Genomic DNA, 16,223 nt, shown 5'->3' with positions numbered 1-16,223 from the left:
TGCGGAGGAACAGAAGCAAAGAAGATGCAGCATCAGTTTAAACTTAGTGACTTTAACGTGGGTAAATGACCCGAGTGCTTTATAGGAGAACGAACACTGAGTAGGAATTGTAAGAATTAAAGGTTAACAAGAATTACAAATTCAATGGACAGTAATTTTACGAAGCATTTGGAGGTAAAGAAAAGAATTTGAGTAGGAAAATGATGGCTGAAGGCTCCACTGATAAAAAGATGATGGTGGGGGCATGTTATAGACCAGAGTCTGTGGGGAGGTTCTAGGCAGAGATATAGAGTTGTATTGTATAAGGGCATAGAATGCTGTATACCTAAGATAAGGATTATGAAATCAATGCACTGAATGCCATGGAGTTTGGGTAAGTAAAGATGCCACAGGTAAACAGAACACAGGATAGAATTTGAGTGGTGAAGTTTTGGGTTGGCTGAGGTCAAGAGGCTAGTGGAAGTATTTGGAGAAGCCAAGCTGTGAGGTGGCTGAAGTATAGATGAGGGTTTCAGTAAGAAAGGGGTGGAGATGAAGGTGGAATCGGCAGTTTTTGATGAGTAGGGTGGCACATGCAATATCTAGTGGCCATAAAAAATAAGATATCAGTGCACCAGGTTGGTACCTGTTTTAACATGAGTGCAGACAACAGTAAATTTAAATAGGACCAACCCCAAATTTGCTTTTGCTTCATTTCTAATCATAAATGACTTGTCCTACAAGGAAGCAAGTCCCTTCCCCCGCCCTGCATCTTTGCTGCCTGATCAAGCAACCCCCGTTGCTGAGCTTAAATGCAGAGAACCAGTCTGTGTGGTTGCAGAGTTCCACACTTGGTTTCTTAACTTATCAGCAGAGTTACAAAGCCCAGAAACTAAAGATGAGCCCAAATTGAAGGTGGGCCGTGCATGAATGTCGCTTTATCCCAAGCAGATCAGAAAAAAATAAAAGCAGAGGACTACTCAAATTCTGCTGCCATATTACAGCACTGCTTTGAATACAAGCAGGTCTATAATAGCTTTGGCTTGCAATGCTATGGCATCTAGCCCAGTTACGCTGCGAAACAGATTTCCACAGCACTTGAGGCAAAGCACTCCCAGGAGAGTTTATTTGCAATTGTTTGAAAGTCATGATTGTGTACTTTATTATTTACTGGTCGGGCCTTCCCAGAAGGCTGGGAATGGCCTCAGCAAGGATCTGATAGGAAACCACAGAGCTGGCCTGCGTGGTTAGATTGAGTACTCAATCTGCCCACCCACCATCATCAAAAATGGTGGCAAGACCAACCAGCAGCTGTGTTTCTGATTGTTGCTCGCGGCATTGATGCCTCCACAGGCGCTCTCAGGCTCCTTTTGAGAGGAGTAATGCTATTTGTTTTCAGCACTGCTGCTGGGGTTGGCAGAGCTGGGATATACAGGTATACAGATTAGATTTGCAATGAGTAAATGCAGCAAGATACACTTGTTGCTGTTACAACATTTGGAACTCTCCACCCAGGTCAATAAAGGGAACAGCAATAAGGTGTCCTTTGTTTAAGTCATAGCCAGGGGTGCATCACTTCTTTTGTTCCCTTAATGACATGTTTGTCTCAATATCAACTTTTGCTAAGGTCATATAGGCCATGGTCCAGCATTATCCTCAGCAATTACCATGAGTAGTGGCTAAATTAGGGAGGTGTTGCATGCTAATGCCCTATACAAATTGAGATCATTAGTCCTCTTGCTTTTGTGCCTCTTGAATGTGAAGCTTATTACCAGAGAGTAATTTTCCCTTAGCATTAAGGAGGACTCCTTTCTCCTGCTTTCCCCCGGCTTAAAAGATGAGTGGAGGAAGGGTTTCTATTCACATCGATTTTAAATAAGTTGGAGCTGATTGTTTTATCCTTGCCTTGGGTGAATTAGTGAAGCCACGGAGTCTGCAGGAGATGAATCAGCATTCGTATGATTTCATTAATGCGGCCAGTGATAAACTGGCATTAATGCAGCTTCATTATGCCACTCAATTACTATTTAAAGAAAAATATCCCAATCATCAGGCAAAAAAAAAATCAGCAGAGAAATGAGCACTCAAAGCTGCCAGTTCCGAGGATTAAAAGGAAAAAGAAAAACAAAATCAAACAATTCTTTTGACTTCATAAATGTCTGTCCCATGTGTTAAAAAACACTGCAGCCATCATCTTTATGCATTTGGCAGTGTCTGTCTGCTCAGAACTGACATGAAAATACTTGATGGTTTAGTTCCATGCTGTTTGGCAATGTTAATCTAGTTACTGCACCGAAGTAGAATTTTGAGTGAAGTCAGGGGTACCAGGTCCTAATCTGGGAGTGCTTGATACTTGCATTGGGTGCAAGAGTGGAAAAGCCTTTCTATTCCCCAGTGCAAAATCCTACCCCGAAGTAAGTCTCCCCTTTTTTTGTTTCTTTAGTGTTTGTGGACATTTGAGTCAGATCTCCTGATGCGTACCTTTGACCAAATTTGTAAAACAATTTTTTTTCCTTATTCTTCCAGTAGGGTTATTTTCCCAAAGTAGTTTGTACATTTGTGGAATACTGAGTTGTGCATCCTTGTATTTAAACTTCGTACTCAGCTGAACTTTAGACAGGGTAGGGTGCACTGTAGGCAGCCTTTCCCCAGAGCATGGGAGGACAATCAGCTTGGGGCTGCTCTTGTCTGCCTCCTAATGGCAGCTTATGGAATAATATTCACAGCAGCCTGGTTGGCTGTTGTCTACCTCACGTTAATCAGAGAGCGTTTGCACATCAGAGAACCCTAAAGAGGGACTAGGAGAAAATCTACAGCAGTGGTGAATTAAGGTAGCAAAGCCAATTGGAAAGTCTGATGTTTTTTGAATATTGAGTGGGAAAGAGTGAGTGAATGTTAAATGATTTTGCTAGGAGAGTATTTGAGTGAATTTTAACTCAGTACTACAGATTGCTGTGAAAGATTTTTTTAAAAGATTTCTTCCCCTGCATTTGCCTCCAAATTTCTCATGCTTAATGTACTGTCTCTTGCTGGGTATGCTTCCGTAATTGCCAACATGTCTTCCCATGCAAATTCTCTATCTGAACCCCAGAAGTGATTGAGAAGTAATGCAACTGAGAAGAGCACCGCACACCTACCTGGTCCTATCCTTGTCCAGTATCTGAGCATGCACTTTCCAGCAGGGGATAATGGAGAAAGATTGCCCTTTTCCATCTCCTTAGCCCAGACATGTTGAGGATAACTGTAGTTATCACACGTTACTCTTACAAGCAAACAGGTCCAATCACATTTACCCACCCTTACCCACCCTGTTCCAGAAACCTGCAAGTATATAGGGCCTCGGTGGGACCACACCTGGAGTACAATGTACAACTTTGGTCTCCTTACCTAAGGAAATATATACCTGCTCTAGAGGGGTTTGCAATTTAAGCTTACTAGTCTGTTCCTGGGAAGAAGGGATTGTCTTATGGGGAGAGATTGAGTAAACTAGATCTATATACTCTGGAGTTTATAAGAACAAGAAGCCTTGTTGAACCATATAAAATTCTTTAAGACCCTTGACGGGGTTAGATGCTGGGAGGATGTTACCTCTGGTTGGGAAATCTAGAGCAGGGGTCACAGCTTCAGAACAAGGGATCAATTAGTAGGACTGACTAGAGGAGAATTTTCTTCATTTAGTGTGTCGTGAATCTTTGGAATGTTCTACCTGTAGAGCAGTGGGTCCATAGAAGTTGAATATATTCAAGGTGGAGATCAGACACTTTTGCACAGTAAGGGAATGAAAGAATATGACGATAATGTAGGAAGGTGAAGTTGAGGTAGAAGACTTATTGAACAGAGTAGCAGATTCGAAGGGCTAGTTGACCTCTTCCAGCTCCTATTTATCTTTTTCCTTTTTCTCACTCACCTGTTCAGTCTAGTCTTGAATGTTGACATAGTTTCTACCCTAACCACTAACCCTGGATGTGAATTCCACAAACTCTCAACTTTGTGTGAAAATGTTTCTCCTGCCCTCTGTTCCAAGTTTGTTTACATTTAATCTTGTATCTTGACCGCCTGAACTACTGGAAAATAATTTGTTTTTATCTATCCTATCCTATAATTTCATAATTTTAAATACTTGTTATATTTGATGACTGCATTCTAATTTAAAAAAGACAATTTTTAAACTGTATATCTTCATAGTTATATTTCCTTATACCAGGCGCCATCCTATTGAATCTATATTGTCTTTCCTCAAGTGTGAAGCCCAATACTGCACCTTTAACTGGGGTCTTAAGATTTTAAATAGGCAGTTCATTATCTGTTGGCTTTTATATTCTATGCCACTTGGACTAAAATCCAGAATTAGCTTTTTTAAATTGCCTTTACAACTTTGAGGGCTGTCTTTAATTTTTTGTGAACCTGTGCTCCCAAAGCCCTTTGCCCTTTCACTGTACCAAACCTACATCCTTGTGGAATATCATAACTACAGTTAAGTTTTTTTTAACCAAAATGCATCACCTCATGTTTACTATTATTGAATTCTATCTGCCACTTTTTCACCCATATTCCCTATCAATAACTCTGCAGTTTCCTTTCGCTTTATAAAGAATTAACTTTATCTCCTACTTTGGTATCCTCTGCAAGTTTCAACACCACTTCCTCGAGCTTTATATCCAGATCATCAATATACATGATGAACAGAAGTGGCATCAGAACTGAACCCTGTGGGACACCACCCACCTCTTAATCCAGTTTCCTATCCCCCTAATTCCATGCTACTTACCCTCATCTGCCAAAAAGAACCTCGTCAAAGGCTTTCGTAAAGCTCATGTCCGCTGCATATTCCAAACCTGCTACGCCTGTTACCTCTTCAAAGAAAACTGAGGTTTGTCAAACAGGATTGCCCCTTTTGAAACCTGTAACAGCTATTAATAACTATTTTATCTTTTTCTGATCAACACCCTTGGTTGGCTGTTGCCTGAGCTTAAGACGATCGTCTATACCTCTTTTATTCATCATGCATGATGGTGTTTTTATGGAAATTTACCTATGCCATACTAGTTGAGTATTGTACTTAAATCTGTTTCCATATTTTGGTTCCCAGAATAACAGTAATGTCGCCATTTCCTTCATTGCTCCTAAGGAACATCAGCCTTCAATATTTTATTATTGTTATTTTAAGCACCAATTTAGTATCCCATTGGGGATGTACACTTGACTTCTAAAATTTCTCTCAAAACCCTTGTGAAGGTGCTATCCAGTTTATTTTCCTGCATTTTTCATATATTGCCAAGCACCGTATATTTACACTGACTCCACTCTTTTTTTATTTAGGTATGTGGTAATTTCATCTTTATAGTCCAAAGTTTATCCTGCTAAATCCCTGTAATTATCTGGATTAGCCATCGTCTTTTAAAAGTAAAACATTTTGCTGGAAAGTGGACCTCAATCAACGTGTTTTGATGTCAATAGATGTCACTAGCCCTTGCTTTCAAACTAGCTCACTTTCTGGTCCTGGGAAATACACAAGAATGTATTGAAATTGCAACATGGAAACAGGCTATTTGGCCCAAATAATCTATGTCTACCCTTTCTGTGAGCAAATAGTCCAAATCATATTTACCTACTTTGGAGATGAATTTCACAGCCCATCAATGCTATGTGTGAAGAAGTTTCTCTTATTCTGTTCTATTTTCTTATCTTGCATCTATGGCCTCCCATTCTAGATGTGTCAAATACTGGAAACAATCATCCTCTATCTTGTCCCGTGCTGCCATAATTATATTCACTTCCATTAATCTCTGTTGTTCTAACAAGAAAGTCCCAATTTTTTCAATCTGTCTCTGAATTTGTATTTTCTCTGCTGGCAGCATCTTGCTGAATCTTGTGCCCTCTCCAATATCCTTTCCTTGATGTATTTAAAATAACCATTTTAATCAAAGCAGTATGTTGTGCATGAACAGCATAAGAGTACAAAATTAAATTGTCCACTCCAATTGAGAATCTGAAGACCATATTGAAAAGTGACTCTTATCATCAGGGAGCCCATTTGGGGAGGGACTGTGAGCATTGAGGAAGCTGGGGGAGTGCTGTGCATTTAACCCTAGAGAAATTGAATGTGACTTTTCTTGGCTGCATTAGCTGCTTTTTTAACTTTTGGCCCCTGGCTCCTGTAACTGGGAAACAGCTGCGTATATGACTACCTGATTGATTAGTTAAGACTGTTGGCCAAGGAAATCCATTTTTCACCTGCTACCAGTTTAACTCTACCCATTAAGTTCATTGTACAACTCAGCCGTCCCCTCCGCCCCTTCTGCCATTACTTGCTGAAGAAGTTCCATTTGCATGTCAGGATCATATGAACAAGGAGCAGGTGTAGGCCATTCAGCCCCTCGAGCCTTCTCCACCATTTAATAAGACCATGGCTGATCTGATAGTAACCTGAAATCTCCATTCCACCTACCCCCGAAAACCTATCACCCCCATGCTTACCAAGAGTCTATCCTCCTCTGCCTTAAAAGTATTCAGACTCTGCTTCCACCACCTTTTCAGGAAGAGAGTTCCAAAGACTTACAACACTCTGCGTGAAAAAATTTCGCCTCATCTCTGTTTTAAATGGGCAACCCCTTATTTTTAAACAGTAACCCCCCTAGTTCTCGATATTTCCACAAGAGGAAGCATCCTCTTCACATCCACCCTGTCAAAACCCCCCAAGGATCTTACTCTTCTAAACACCAGTGGATACAAGCCTCACCGTTCCAACCCTTCCTCATAAGACGATCTCATCTGTTGACATCATGATGCAGTTAGGTTGTGCATGCGCAGTGATGAGTTTGCAACGGTTTTACTGCAAATGCACAAGTTCTTTGAAGTGCACTTTGCTGCCAGTTCAGACAAGTGTTGGCAAATGCAATATAAAAAGATGAAGATCTGTGGTTCTTGAAAAGCTGGCAGCACTCAAAATAGGGAAGTCAGGATGGGGTGCATCCGATATTGCTGAGGGGAAGCAAGGTCGAAATTGAAGCGGCTCTGGGCACAATATTCTGATGCTCAGTAGATATAGTTGTGGTGCAGAGGATTTAAGGTGTGCAATTGTTACACCAAAAAAAAGGAAGTGGAATAATCTCAGCAACTACAGGTCAGTCAGTCTAACATTGGTGATTGGGCAAGCTTTACAGACGATAACCCAGAACAAAAATATTTGGCATTTGAAAAAGTATGGGCTGAAAAATTAAAACCAGTAAGGATTTGTTCAAGGCAAATCATGTTTGACTAACTTAACTCTGTTATTTGATGAGATAACGTCGAGAGTTGATGAGGTTTGTGCAGTCAACATTCAAAAGGAGTTTGATAAAGTACCAAGTAATATACTTGTTAGAAAAATTAAAACTCATGAAATCAAATGGACAGTGGCAGTGTGGATATGAAATTGGCTGGGGGGTGGGGGGGGGGGGGGGGGAAGGTGATGGTGGATGGAAACACAGAACGTATGGAGTAATGCTGAGCGGTTGCATTTCAGATTTGAGGGAAGACGTGCAGTTGTGTTCTCCAGGGGTCAGAATTAAGACCACTGCTAATTCTGATATAAATAATCTGGATTTGTGTATACAGGCCACAAGATCAAAGTTTGCACATGGCACAAAACTCAAATGTTGTAAACAATGAGGAGGATAGTAATAGACATCGCAGATCATGGGTTTGTGAAATGGACAGACGCATAGCAGATGAAATTTAACAGATGTGTGAAGTGATGCATTTTGGTAGAAAGAATAAGGAGAGACAAATGTAAGTGAAATGGTTCAATTTCAAAGGGAATGCACCAACAAGGAGACCTAGGGTATATGTACACCAACCTTTGAAGATGGAAGACAAGTTGAGAAGGTTGTTTTTTTTTTACGAAAAGCATATAGGATTTTTGGTCTCTTAAATAGAGGCACCTTCTAATCTGAGTTGCTGGCTGTATGTCAGGAGTGGGAAACCTAAATTATTTTCTTCCACTCCCTCACCCTACTGTCCTTTTACAATAGTGTTCCTGGTACTACTGCCGTAGTTGTGGCAAATCAACCCAACACAGACCAAGGTCAAATCTGGGACTTTTGAGGATTATGCACAATCTTTGTGGGCTCCCACTGACTCAAGCTATTCAATGTGAAATTACTCTTCAAGATAATTGAAACATTTATGCTTGAGAATGAACTGTGAATCCCTTTTTTTCAAAAAGCACTTCTATAAAGAACTGCTGATCTTCATTGATCCAAGATGTTGATGCATGGATATAACAAGTAACTGTTAGAAAGCCTGTTCCATGGTTAATAAATGGTTACAGTAGTGCTACTGCTTGCTTGAATTTTTCTCTCTCCCTATTTTAGATGTTCCTATGGTGAAGTTGAGGCAGGGGGAACTGCACGTAGTGTACTGCTCGGGTTCCAGGATGAGGTCAGGCATACACAGAATGACGAGATGTCTGTTAAACTTAATGAACGTCGAAAATGCCGATTATCTCTGTTGCCTTTTTGTTAAAATTCTAGCACACCTTGTGACTTTTCGATGATCACAACAGATTCACGTAGTATTGACGTGAAAGTAGTGGGATTTTCTTCCCCCTGGATTCATGTCTCTTTTTAAAGAGTTGTTTTTAAAGAACATCTGCAGAAGTAATTTTTTTCTTAGAACATTCCATTGCTTTTTGAATGTATGCCACAGCATAGTAAAAATGAATTGAACCAGAGCCTCTTTCTAATATAACTATTAGATTAGCACCCGAGCAGTTTGAATAAATATAAAAAGAATTGCTCAGAGTAACCCTCATTTAGTGAAATCTGCTGCAGTAACCAAAAGGTGAGATTCTCTGGGGCCCTGACATTTAGACACAGGCAGCTGTCAGTACCGTGTGGTGATTTTTTCTCCTTGGTTGTGAGTGAAGGTAAGAGATTGGATGATGTCTCAGACCTGACTGTGCTTTGTGTGAAAGTGAGTATGATTGTTTATTTGAGAGCTTGTTGACTAGTCATGGAGCCTGTGATTTAGACAGAACTTAATTCTGTCTGGCTGCATGTTTAGAAGAGGGGTTCAACGACCTAACTGCAGCCTCATCCAATTCTCCCTGAAAACCCCCAATACAACAAGCACGTAAATTCTGTTGCCCTTTTAGAGGAATCTTTGCATTGCAGCATCTTCTGTGGCACGTCATAACATTCAAGGCTATGGGCCAAATGCTGGTAAATGGGATTAGGTAGGTAGGTCAGGTGTTTCTCAAGTGTCGGTGCAGACTCGATGGGCCGAAGGGCCTCTTCTGCACTTTGTGATTCTGTGATCTTGAACAAGAAACAGAATTTCAGAACACACTCAGCTTTGGAAGGATTCGAATAGCCGTTTGGTAGTACAGAACTTGAATATCGCTGAAAAAAGAGACGTTGAAGCTTTTCATCCTGCACTCATCAGGACACTTTGCAAGGATACCAATATAAGGGGAAAACAACAATTTATACTGTATGTGAAGAGAGTGCTGATTGGTTGGCAAGTGGACTTTGGTAGAGGCGTTACCATGGAGAATGCACCAGTGATGGTAACTGATAGTTAACTGCCAAGCATTGTTTGAAATTTAAACCAGGCAGCTTGACGCTGATTGGGCAAGGCATTGCCTGAGGAATGAGTCAGCGAATGGCTGTCACTTATTTTGTTTAGCTGAAATGTGTGTACATGTTCTTTCTGTCTGCAAAGAACCAGGGCCCCATGTATTAATATATGTAGCTTCCAGTACACACAAATGCACCATACTGTGAGCCTATGTGATGATATCAAATTGGTTGTCAGCATAATTCTTAGCACATTGAAGATTATTTAACACGTTGTCCAATAGCAGAATCACATCTAATGTCAGCCACCATCACTGGTGCATTCTCCATGGCATGCCTCTACTAATCAGAGTCCACTTGCCAACCAATCAGCACTCTCTTCACATACAGTACAAATTGTTGTTATCCCCTTATATTGGTATTCTTGCGAACTGTCCTGATGAGTGCAAGACGGTAGCTTCGACGTGCCTCTTTTTCAGCAATATTCAAGGATTAGGATATTTGCAAGTGGTGTCATTGTAGTTTCACATGTTGGTATATCAATCAGCCTTGCCACAGAGTAGTAGAATATGAGTGCTTACAATTCCCGTGAGCCAAATGGCCTCTATATTCTAAATGGGGCCAAATCAGTAGGCAGTTTAATACTAGGATACGATGTTTGCTCTGGCAGTGAGTGAACTGGGAGCAATTACCTATTCGCATTCTAGGGACTAGTGTTGTGAACACGCATTAAAAATAATTACAAGGGGAAATGATTGTGAAGGTTCAAAGCTGTATGTCACCGAAATTTATACTGTGAAGTGGTGCTGCAGTGTGTAAAGATTTGATACAACTAAGTACTGTGGAATGATGGCTGAATAAAGGCGTGAGAGATTCTGTTTGGCTATACAGTGTAAAAAGGAAGATTAATCTTTCATTTACATAACACATTTCACAACCTCATGACATTCCAAACTGCTTTATAGCCAATTACATACTTTTGAATTGTAGCCACTGTTGTGATATAGGAAACACGGCAGCCATTTTTAAGGCAGGCAACTCCCCCAAGCAATAATGTGACACATTGGTGTTTTCAGTGATACTAATTGAGTGATAAATAGTGACCAGAAACTGGGGAGAAGACCCCAGTTCCCCTTATGTCCACCTGAGAGAACAGTTTTATAGTTCTAGACTTCATCTGAAAGGCAGCAGAATCTGGAGCAGGACTGTGAATGAACAATATTCTGACTTAGCTGAGAGTGCCACCAACTGAGCCAAGGCTGACACCTATGGCTGGATATCACATGGCCAGTAAAATCAAGTATTTCTAAAGCAAACATCTGCAGTCCTACTCATCATTTTGTTTAAACATACGAACGTATGAATTAGGAGTAGGAATACGACATTTGGCCCTTGAGCCTGCTCCACCATTCAATAGATCATGGCTGATCTGATTGCAGCCTCAATTCCATGTTCCTGCTTACCCTCGATTCACTATTGACTCCCTTGTTCATCCAGAACCTGTCTCCCTCTCCCTTAAAAATATTCAATGACCCTGCCTCCGCTGCTGTCTAGGGAAGAGCGTTCCAAAGACTCATGACCCTCAGAGAAACAATTCCTCCTCATCTCGTCTTAAATGGGAGATCCATTATTTTTAAAGGAAAGGGCCAAATGAGCCACTGAGTTCACTCAGAACGCAGTGTTTTTTTTCCCCCCCATAGTCAATGCGCACACCTTACCATTACAGTAATAGTAGTGATTTGCCTAAGGGCAAGTCCTCTGCTCATTTCTGCATGCCTCGCAGTCTTGCGCTTTCTTTTTCAGTTGCTTGTAGGAGCCTCCAATTTTCAATTGCAAATAGTCTAACGTCATTGTTCTCTTACCCCCTCGTTACTACATTCCTCTAATCTTCCTCCAGCCACTTCTTTCAGCAAATTTTCATGCTTTAGAGTATGACCAACTCTTGTTGCCTTTTCTTGACATTCATTAAAAATCTTCCCTCCTCTGCCATCCTGAGAACTTCTTCGTTGATCTTGCGTTCTCTCTAACTGACCCACTCCAACCTCCAGAACCACATTTCATAGCTTTCTAGATGCCCACCTTTCTTACCATTACAGTGGAAGAAAATTAAAACCAGTATTTTATAATAACTGATTAGGAAGAGTTTCAATAGCAAAATGTTTTTGCTAAAATTCTCAACTGCAGGAAGGAAATGAAGTTGTAGTATTTCCCAAATGCAAGTAAAAGAAAATTTGAAGTCAAGTCATCCCAGGCTGTTGCTCAACATCTAATAGCTTTTGGCAAAGACTTGGCTGGGGGGTAATATAGGGAGAGACTTAAAAAGGAAGGTGAAAACATAACTACAATTTGCTGTTGGTGATGGTTTGGGTATGTAAGGTAGATAGGATAATTTGGGAGAGGTGACATTTCTGGCTAGGTGCCAGAAGTCCAGTCCTGCCTTTGATGTTAGCAGGGGGTTATTGAAACAGTTTCAACTGCTGGCTTAAAAGCACATTGTTTTCCAAGTCATGTGATGCGTTCTGTGACCGGGAGGTTCATTAACTGATGCTCGGTTCAACAGGTACAAACATGAAAACAATGAAAAACAGGAAAAGATCCCTGGGCCCATGCAGCCTGTTCCAGTTTTGTTAAAATCACTTACAAAACTGATGCCTTTGAGTGGAGTTGTAAACTTACACAGGAGAAGAATGGGAAAAGGGCTGGTTCACGATCCCCATTTTATTGTAAAAATGACTTTAGCTGTATTCATTGAGTTTTTAATTATTTCAGAGAGTGAGAGCATCACTGGCAATGTGAGCATTTGTTTCCCACCCCAATCATCCTTGAGAAGATGAAGGTGAGCTGGCTTCTTGAGCTGTTGCAGTCCATGTGTTGCATGTACACCCACAGTGCTGTTAGGAAGGGAGTTGCAGGATTTTGATAAAGGTCATGGATTTGGGAGGCGCAGTTGAAGGACCCTTGGTGAGTTGCAGTGCATCTTGTAGATGGTACACAGTACTGCTGCCATGTACTGGTGGTGGAGGGAGTGACTGTTTAAGGTGGTGGATGGGGTGTCAATCTAATGGGCTGCTTTGTCTTGGATGGTGTCAAGCTTCTTAAATGTTAGAACTGCACTTATCCAGGTAAGTGGAGAGTATTCTGTCACATTCCTAGCTTGTGCCTGGTAGGTGGCTAGGCTCCAGGGAGACCAGAGGTAAGTTACTTGCTGCTTATCCTCATTTTACTTTATTCTATCTTATGTGCAGACGAGTGGCCGTGTACAGGCCAAAACAAAATGCCTGCAAAGTCCCCCTGCTTAACTCCAGGGTAGTAACTTGATCAATTTTGTCTTGTGAAAGTGCCTGGCTGCATTCACCCCTCCTCCTCTTTCTGATGGCATCAGTGAGATTGGCTACTCAAGGCACGATGAAACATTCTTAGTGGAAATGTTTTCACTCTGAGTCAAAAGGTTGTGGGTTGAAGCCATAGGCTTCAGCATTCAATCTAGGCTGACACTCTGGCGTAGTACAGAAGCAGTGCAGCCATATCAGAGATGCATTTTGCGGGTACAATGTTAAATTGAGGGCCTGTCTACTACTTCGGATGGAATTAACCCATTCCTTATCACTTCTTGATGCAGAGCATGGGAGTTTGTGTCCTGATCATCATTTACCCCTCAGCCAAAATTCCTGAAAACCAGTTATCCAGTTGTTTAACTCATTGCTGTTAGTGAAACCTTGCTGAATGCCGATTAGCTGCAGTGCTTCTCTATATCACTCTCTATACTTCAATCGTACTTCACTAGTTATGAAGTGCTTTGGGATGCCATGAGATGGCAAAAAGCGATATTTAAATTCAAGTTTTTTTTTTTCAATGCAGAAGATGTGTACATTTCTAGTATGTCCTAGTCCAATGCCAAAAGTCAGTGATAGAGTTGTGTACGACATACAGGTTATTGCATCTGTGATGGTGCAGCAGACCGCAGAAATATGAAAGCTGCATCTTAATTGTAAAAGATGTCTGAGTATTATTGAGCTTTGCAAAATCTCCAGTGTTTAGTTTTGTCAACTGTCCTTGTTTGCTTTGGAATTCCCCATAGTCATCTGTGGACCAAGGGTGTGGCGCTGAAGGCTAAAGCGATAATTTCTCATCGTTCCTTGTATTTTCACTGAAGTGGATAGCGAGAGAATTGTTGATAACGCTGGTTAATTATCATGAATATTTGTTTATGCAGTAAAACTCTTAATTGCTTTGCCAGGATTAACCCATAATATATCTAACAAAGTTATCATTTCTCTTCACATGCTTTCCCCTGTATATCCTGCTATCCAAAGTACCTGTTTCCAGATTTCAGCTAATGTTGCCTTCAACCTGCCTGCAAAAGTAAAACACGATGGAACATCCTGAGTTAATTTCCCCAGTATCCTCCCTTCTTCCCTGTTGGGAAAGACCTGAACTGTGCCCAATGCTTTCTCCTGATCTTATAGTTAAGAATGCAAACTCTTGGTTTCACTTGTTTCAAAATGTTGCTGCATCTCTCACTGTCTTCCTTAGTCTTAAGGTGGGTCAGTTTAGCTTCAATGTTGCTCTTTGATTTCCCTAGTGATTGAGGTATTGGCCGTGGTCCATCAAGTATTTTGTTCTCAAACTGCCTGAGATGGAACACTTTTGCAACAGATAAGGGAAGAAGAAATAAGACTGCTGAACACCTGCAGTATCTTTTCTTAACCTCCTTTATTTCTCTTTCCCCTTCCACCTCTGAACTTTACAGACCTTAACTGATGTCACAATAATTAGCCACTAGGAGTGGCCAAAAGTATGTTTAGATGTATTCCTTCACTTGCCCTTCACTTACCAATTTCTCACCCAGTGTTACTACCAAAATTAAGAACTCATGACATGGAGTCCTTTAGTTGTACTTTAAGTAGGCCTACTCTGAAAATGTGCAGTGCGTTTTTCATGTCCTGTTTAATGCTGTTATAATCAGTGGATAATTATTAATTTAGAGCTTTTAATTTTATCTTTTTACAGTTATCTGAATGATCTTGAAAGGATAGCAAGATCGGATTACATCCCGACTCAACAGGATGTACTGCGAACCAGAGTCAAGACTACAGGCATTGTAGAGACCCATTTCACTTTTAAGGACCTACATTTCAAGTAAGCATCACGTGGTTAAATTTAAGGTCAATGCTGTTGCTTCTGATCAGATTAAAAGCAATAAGAGCTTCCTGTACAAATCAATAAAACAAGTGCGTTTTCTTTGGCGATAAAAGCCGGTCTCACGCAAGATCTGTATGGTTGCTAGGGAAAATATCGCAGCCTGCTCACTATTGCTTGGCTTATGTTAGAAGGCTATTGATTCTAATTCTGCAGCTGTTGTATGTGATAAGATTAGATTTTTATTGTATGTTTGATTTTTATATCCCCTCCTGTATCTCCCCTATTCGGGCACATTTTCCTGCCAAAGAGGATGAGCCAGTAGCCTTTCCTAGGCCTTTGCCAATGTTGTTTTGTATTTAAACATTATTCCCTTTAATATTGAAGATTATGGGGTGATTTAATTGAGTTACTTTAAAATGATTGGGGTCTTTGATAGGATGGATAGAGTGACTCTAAAGTTGTCAGATTGTCACAAAAACCCAACTAATATACAATGTCCTGGGGTGAGGGGGAAGGAAACCTGCTGTCATTGCCTGTTTGGGCTGATATGTGACTCCCATCCAACACCGGTGTGGTTGATTCTTAGCTACCCTCTGAAGTGATCTAAAAATCATTCAGTTGTATCAAAGTTGTGGTTGACGAAGGTGGCCCATAGTCTCAGGAAAAGTGGGACTGAGTAATAAATTCCCAGCATTGCCAGAAAGGTGTTTTTAATAAACATTTTATAATACTGCCAAGCAAAAAAAAGAACTCGTTTAGCCATTTCCAGAACCACATTTCTCCTTCCTAACTTGAATCCCAGCACTTTGGTGATATTTTGGTGGTTTTGCTTGAGTTAGGAGGACAGGTGCTAGCAGCTAATTGTTCTGTTCAAGCCTTGCTGAGTAATCATTGAAAGACGACTTCTCCATGCATAGGATTGTAGTAATGTTTTAGACTGCTGAGTGTTGCTTCAGTACATGCATCATGAGTACTAGTCCACACCTGCCACACAATGGTATTCCTGAGCCTTCCTTTACTGAAGAGCAAAAAGAAACAGCACTAAATCCTGCAAACATGCAGAATAAGCAACAAGCACAGAGACACAGAACAAGGTTTGTTATGCCTGCTGGATGCTTACAGCTTTTACTATCAGTGCCACAGCACTAGACCAGAATTGATTTTGAGATCAGTAATTAGGAAGAGGGGTTTACTGAAAATAAGGTTGCGCAGGTACAGTAATTCGTAAATATTCCAATATGTTTACAGACCCACATGTAGTATTTGTGATGACTATAAGAACCTCAAATTTGAACCAATATCAGTTTTGCAAAATAAATTATCAAAATTTGAGAACCTGGATTTGAAGTCGCAGACCATTACCCAAGCTACCACAGATTTGCCATTCTAGTGACTAACCTTTTCTGGTGTTGGTGAAAACTGCATTATTGGCCTTCTATGCATGAGCTGAGAACTCAGTCATAGTAACCTGGAGAAATTTCAAGAGGCTGGAAATCTGTAGCATCATTGGTGTCCATTTACCTTTTTGATTGTCATCTTGTT

General features: G+C 40.7%; 1 protein-coding gene across 2 annotated transcripts in view; it reads left to right on the top strand.

Moving 5' to 3' along the window:
* Positions 1 to 16,223, top strand: part of gnai2a (guanine nucleotide binding protein (G protein), alpha inhibiting activity polypeptide 2a) — a 211,342-nt gene that overhangs the window by 148,590 nt on the left and 46,529 nt on the right. For both annotated transcript variants that reach the window (XM_041191250.1, XM_041191252.1), the window contains exon 5: positions 14,550 to 14,678. In XM_041191250.1, the coding sequence (XP_041047184.1) occupies positions 14,550 to 14,678 (129 nt within the window). The remainder of the gene's footprint in view (positions 1 to 14,549; positions 14,679 to 16,223) is intronic.

This window comes from Carcharodon carcharias, chromosome 7 (assembly GCF_017639515.1).
Source record: "Carcharodon carcharias isolate sCarCar2 chromosome 7, sCarCar2.pri, whole genome shotgun sequence".
NCBI lineage: Eukaryota > Metazoa > Chordata > Chondrichthyes > Lamniformes > Lamnidae > Carcharodon > Carcharodon carcharias.
This window is presented reverse-complemented; position numbering and strand designations above follow the sequence as displayed.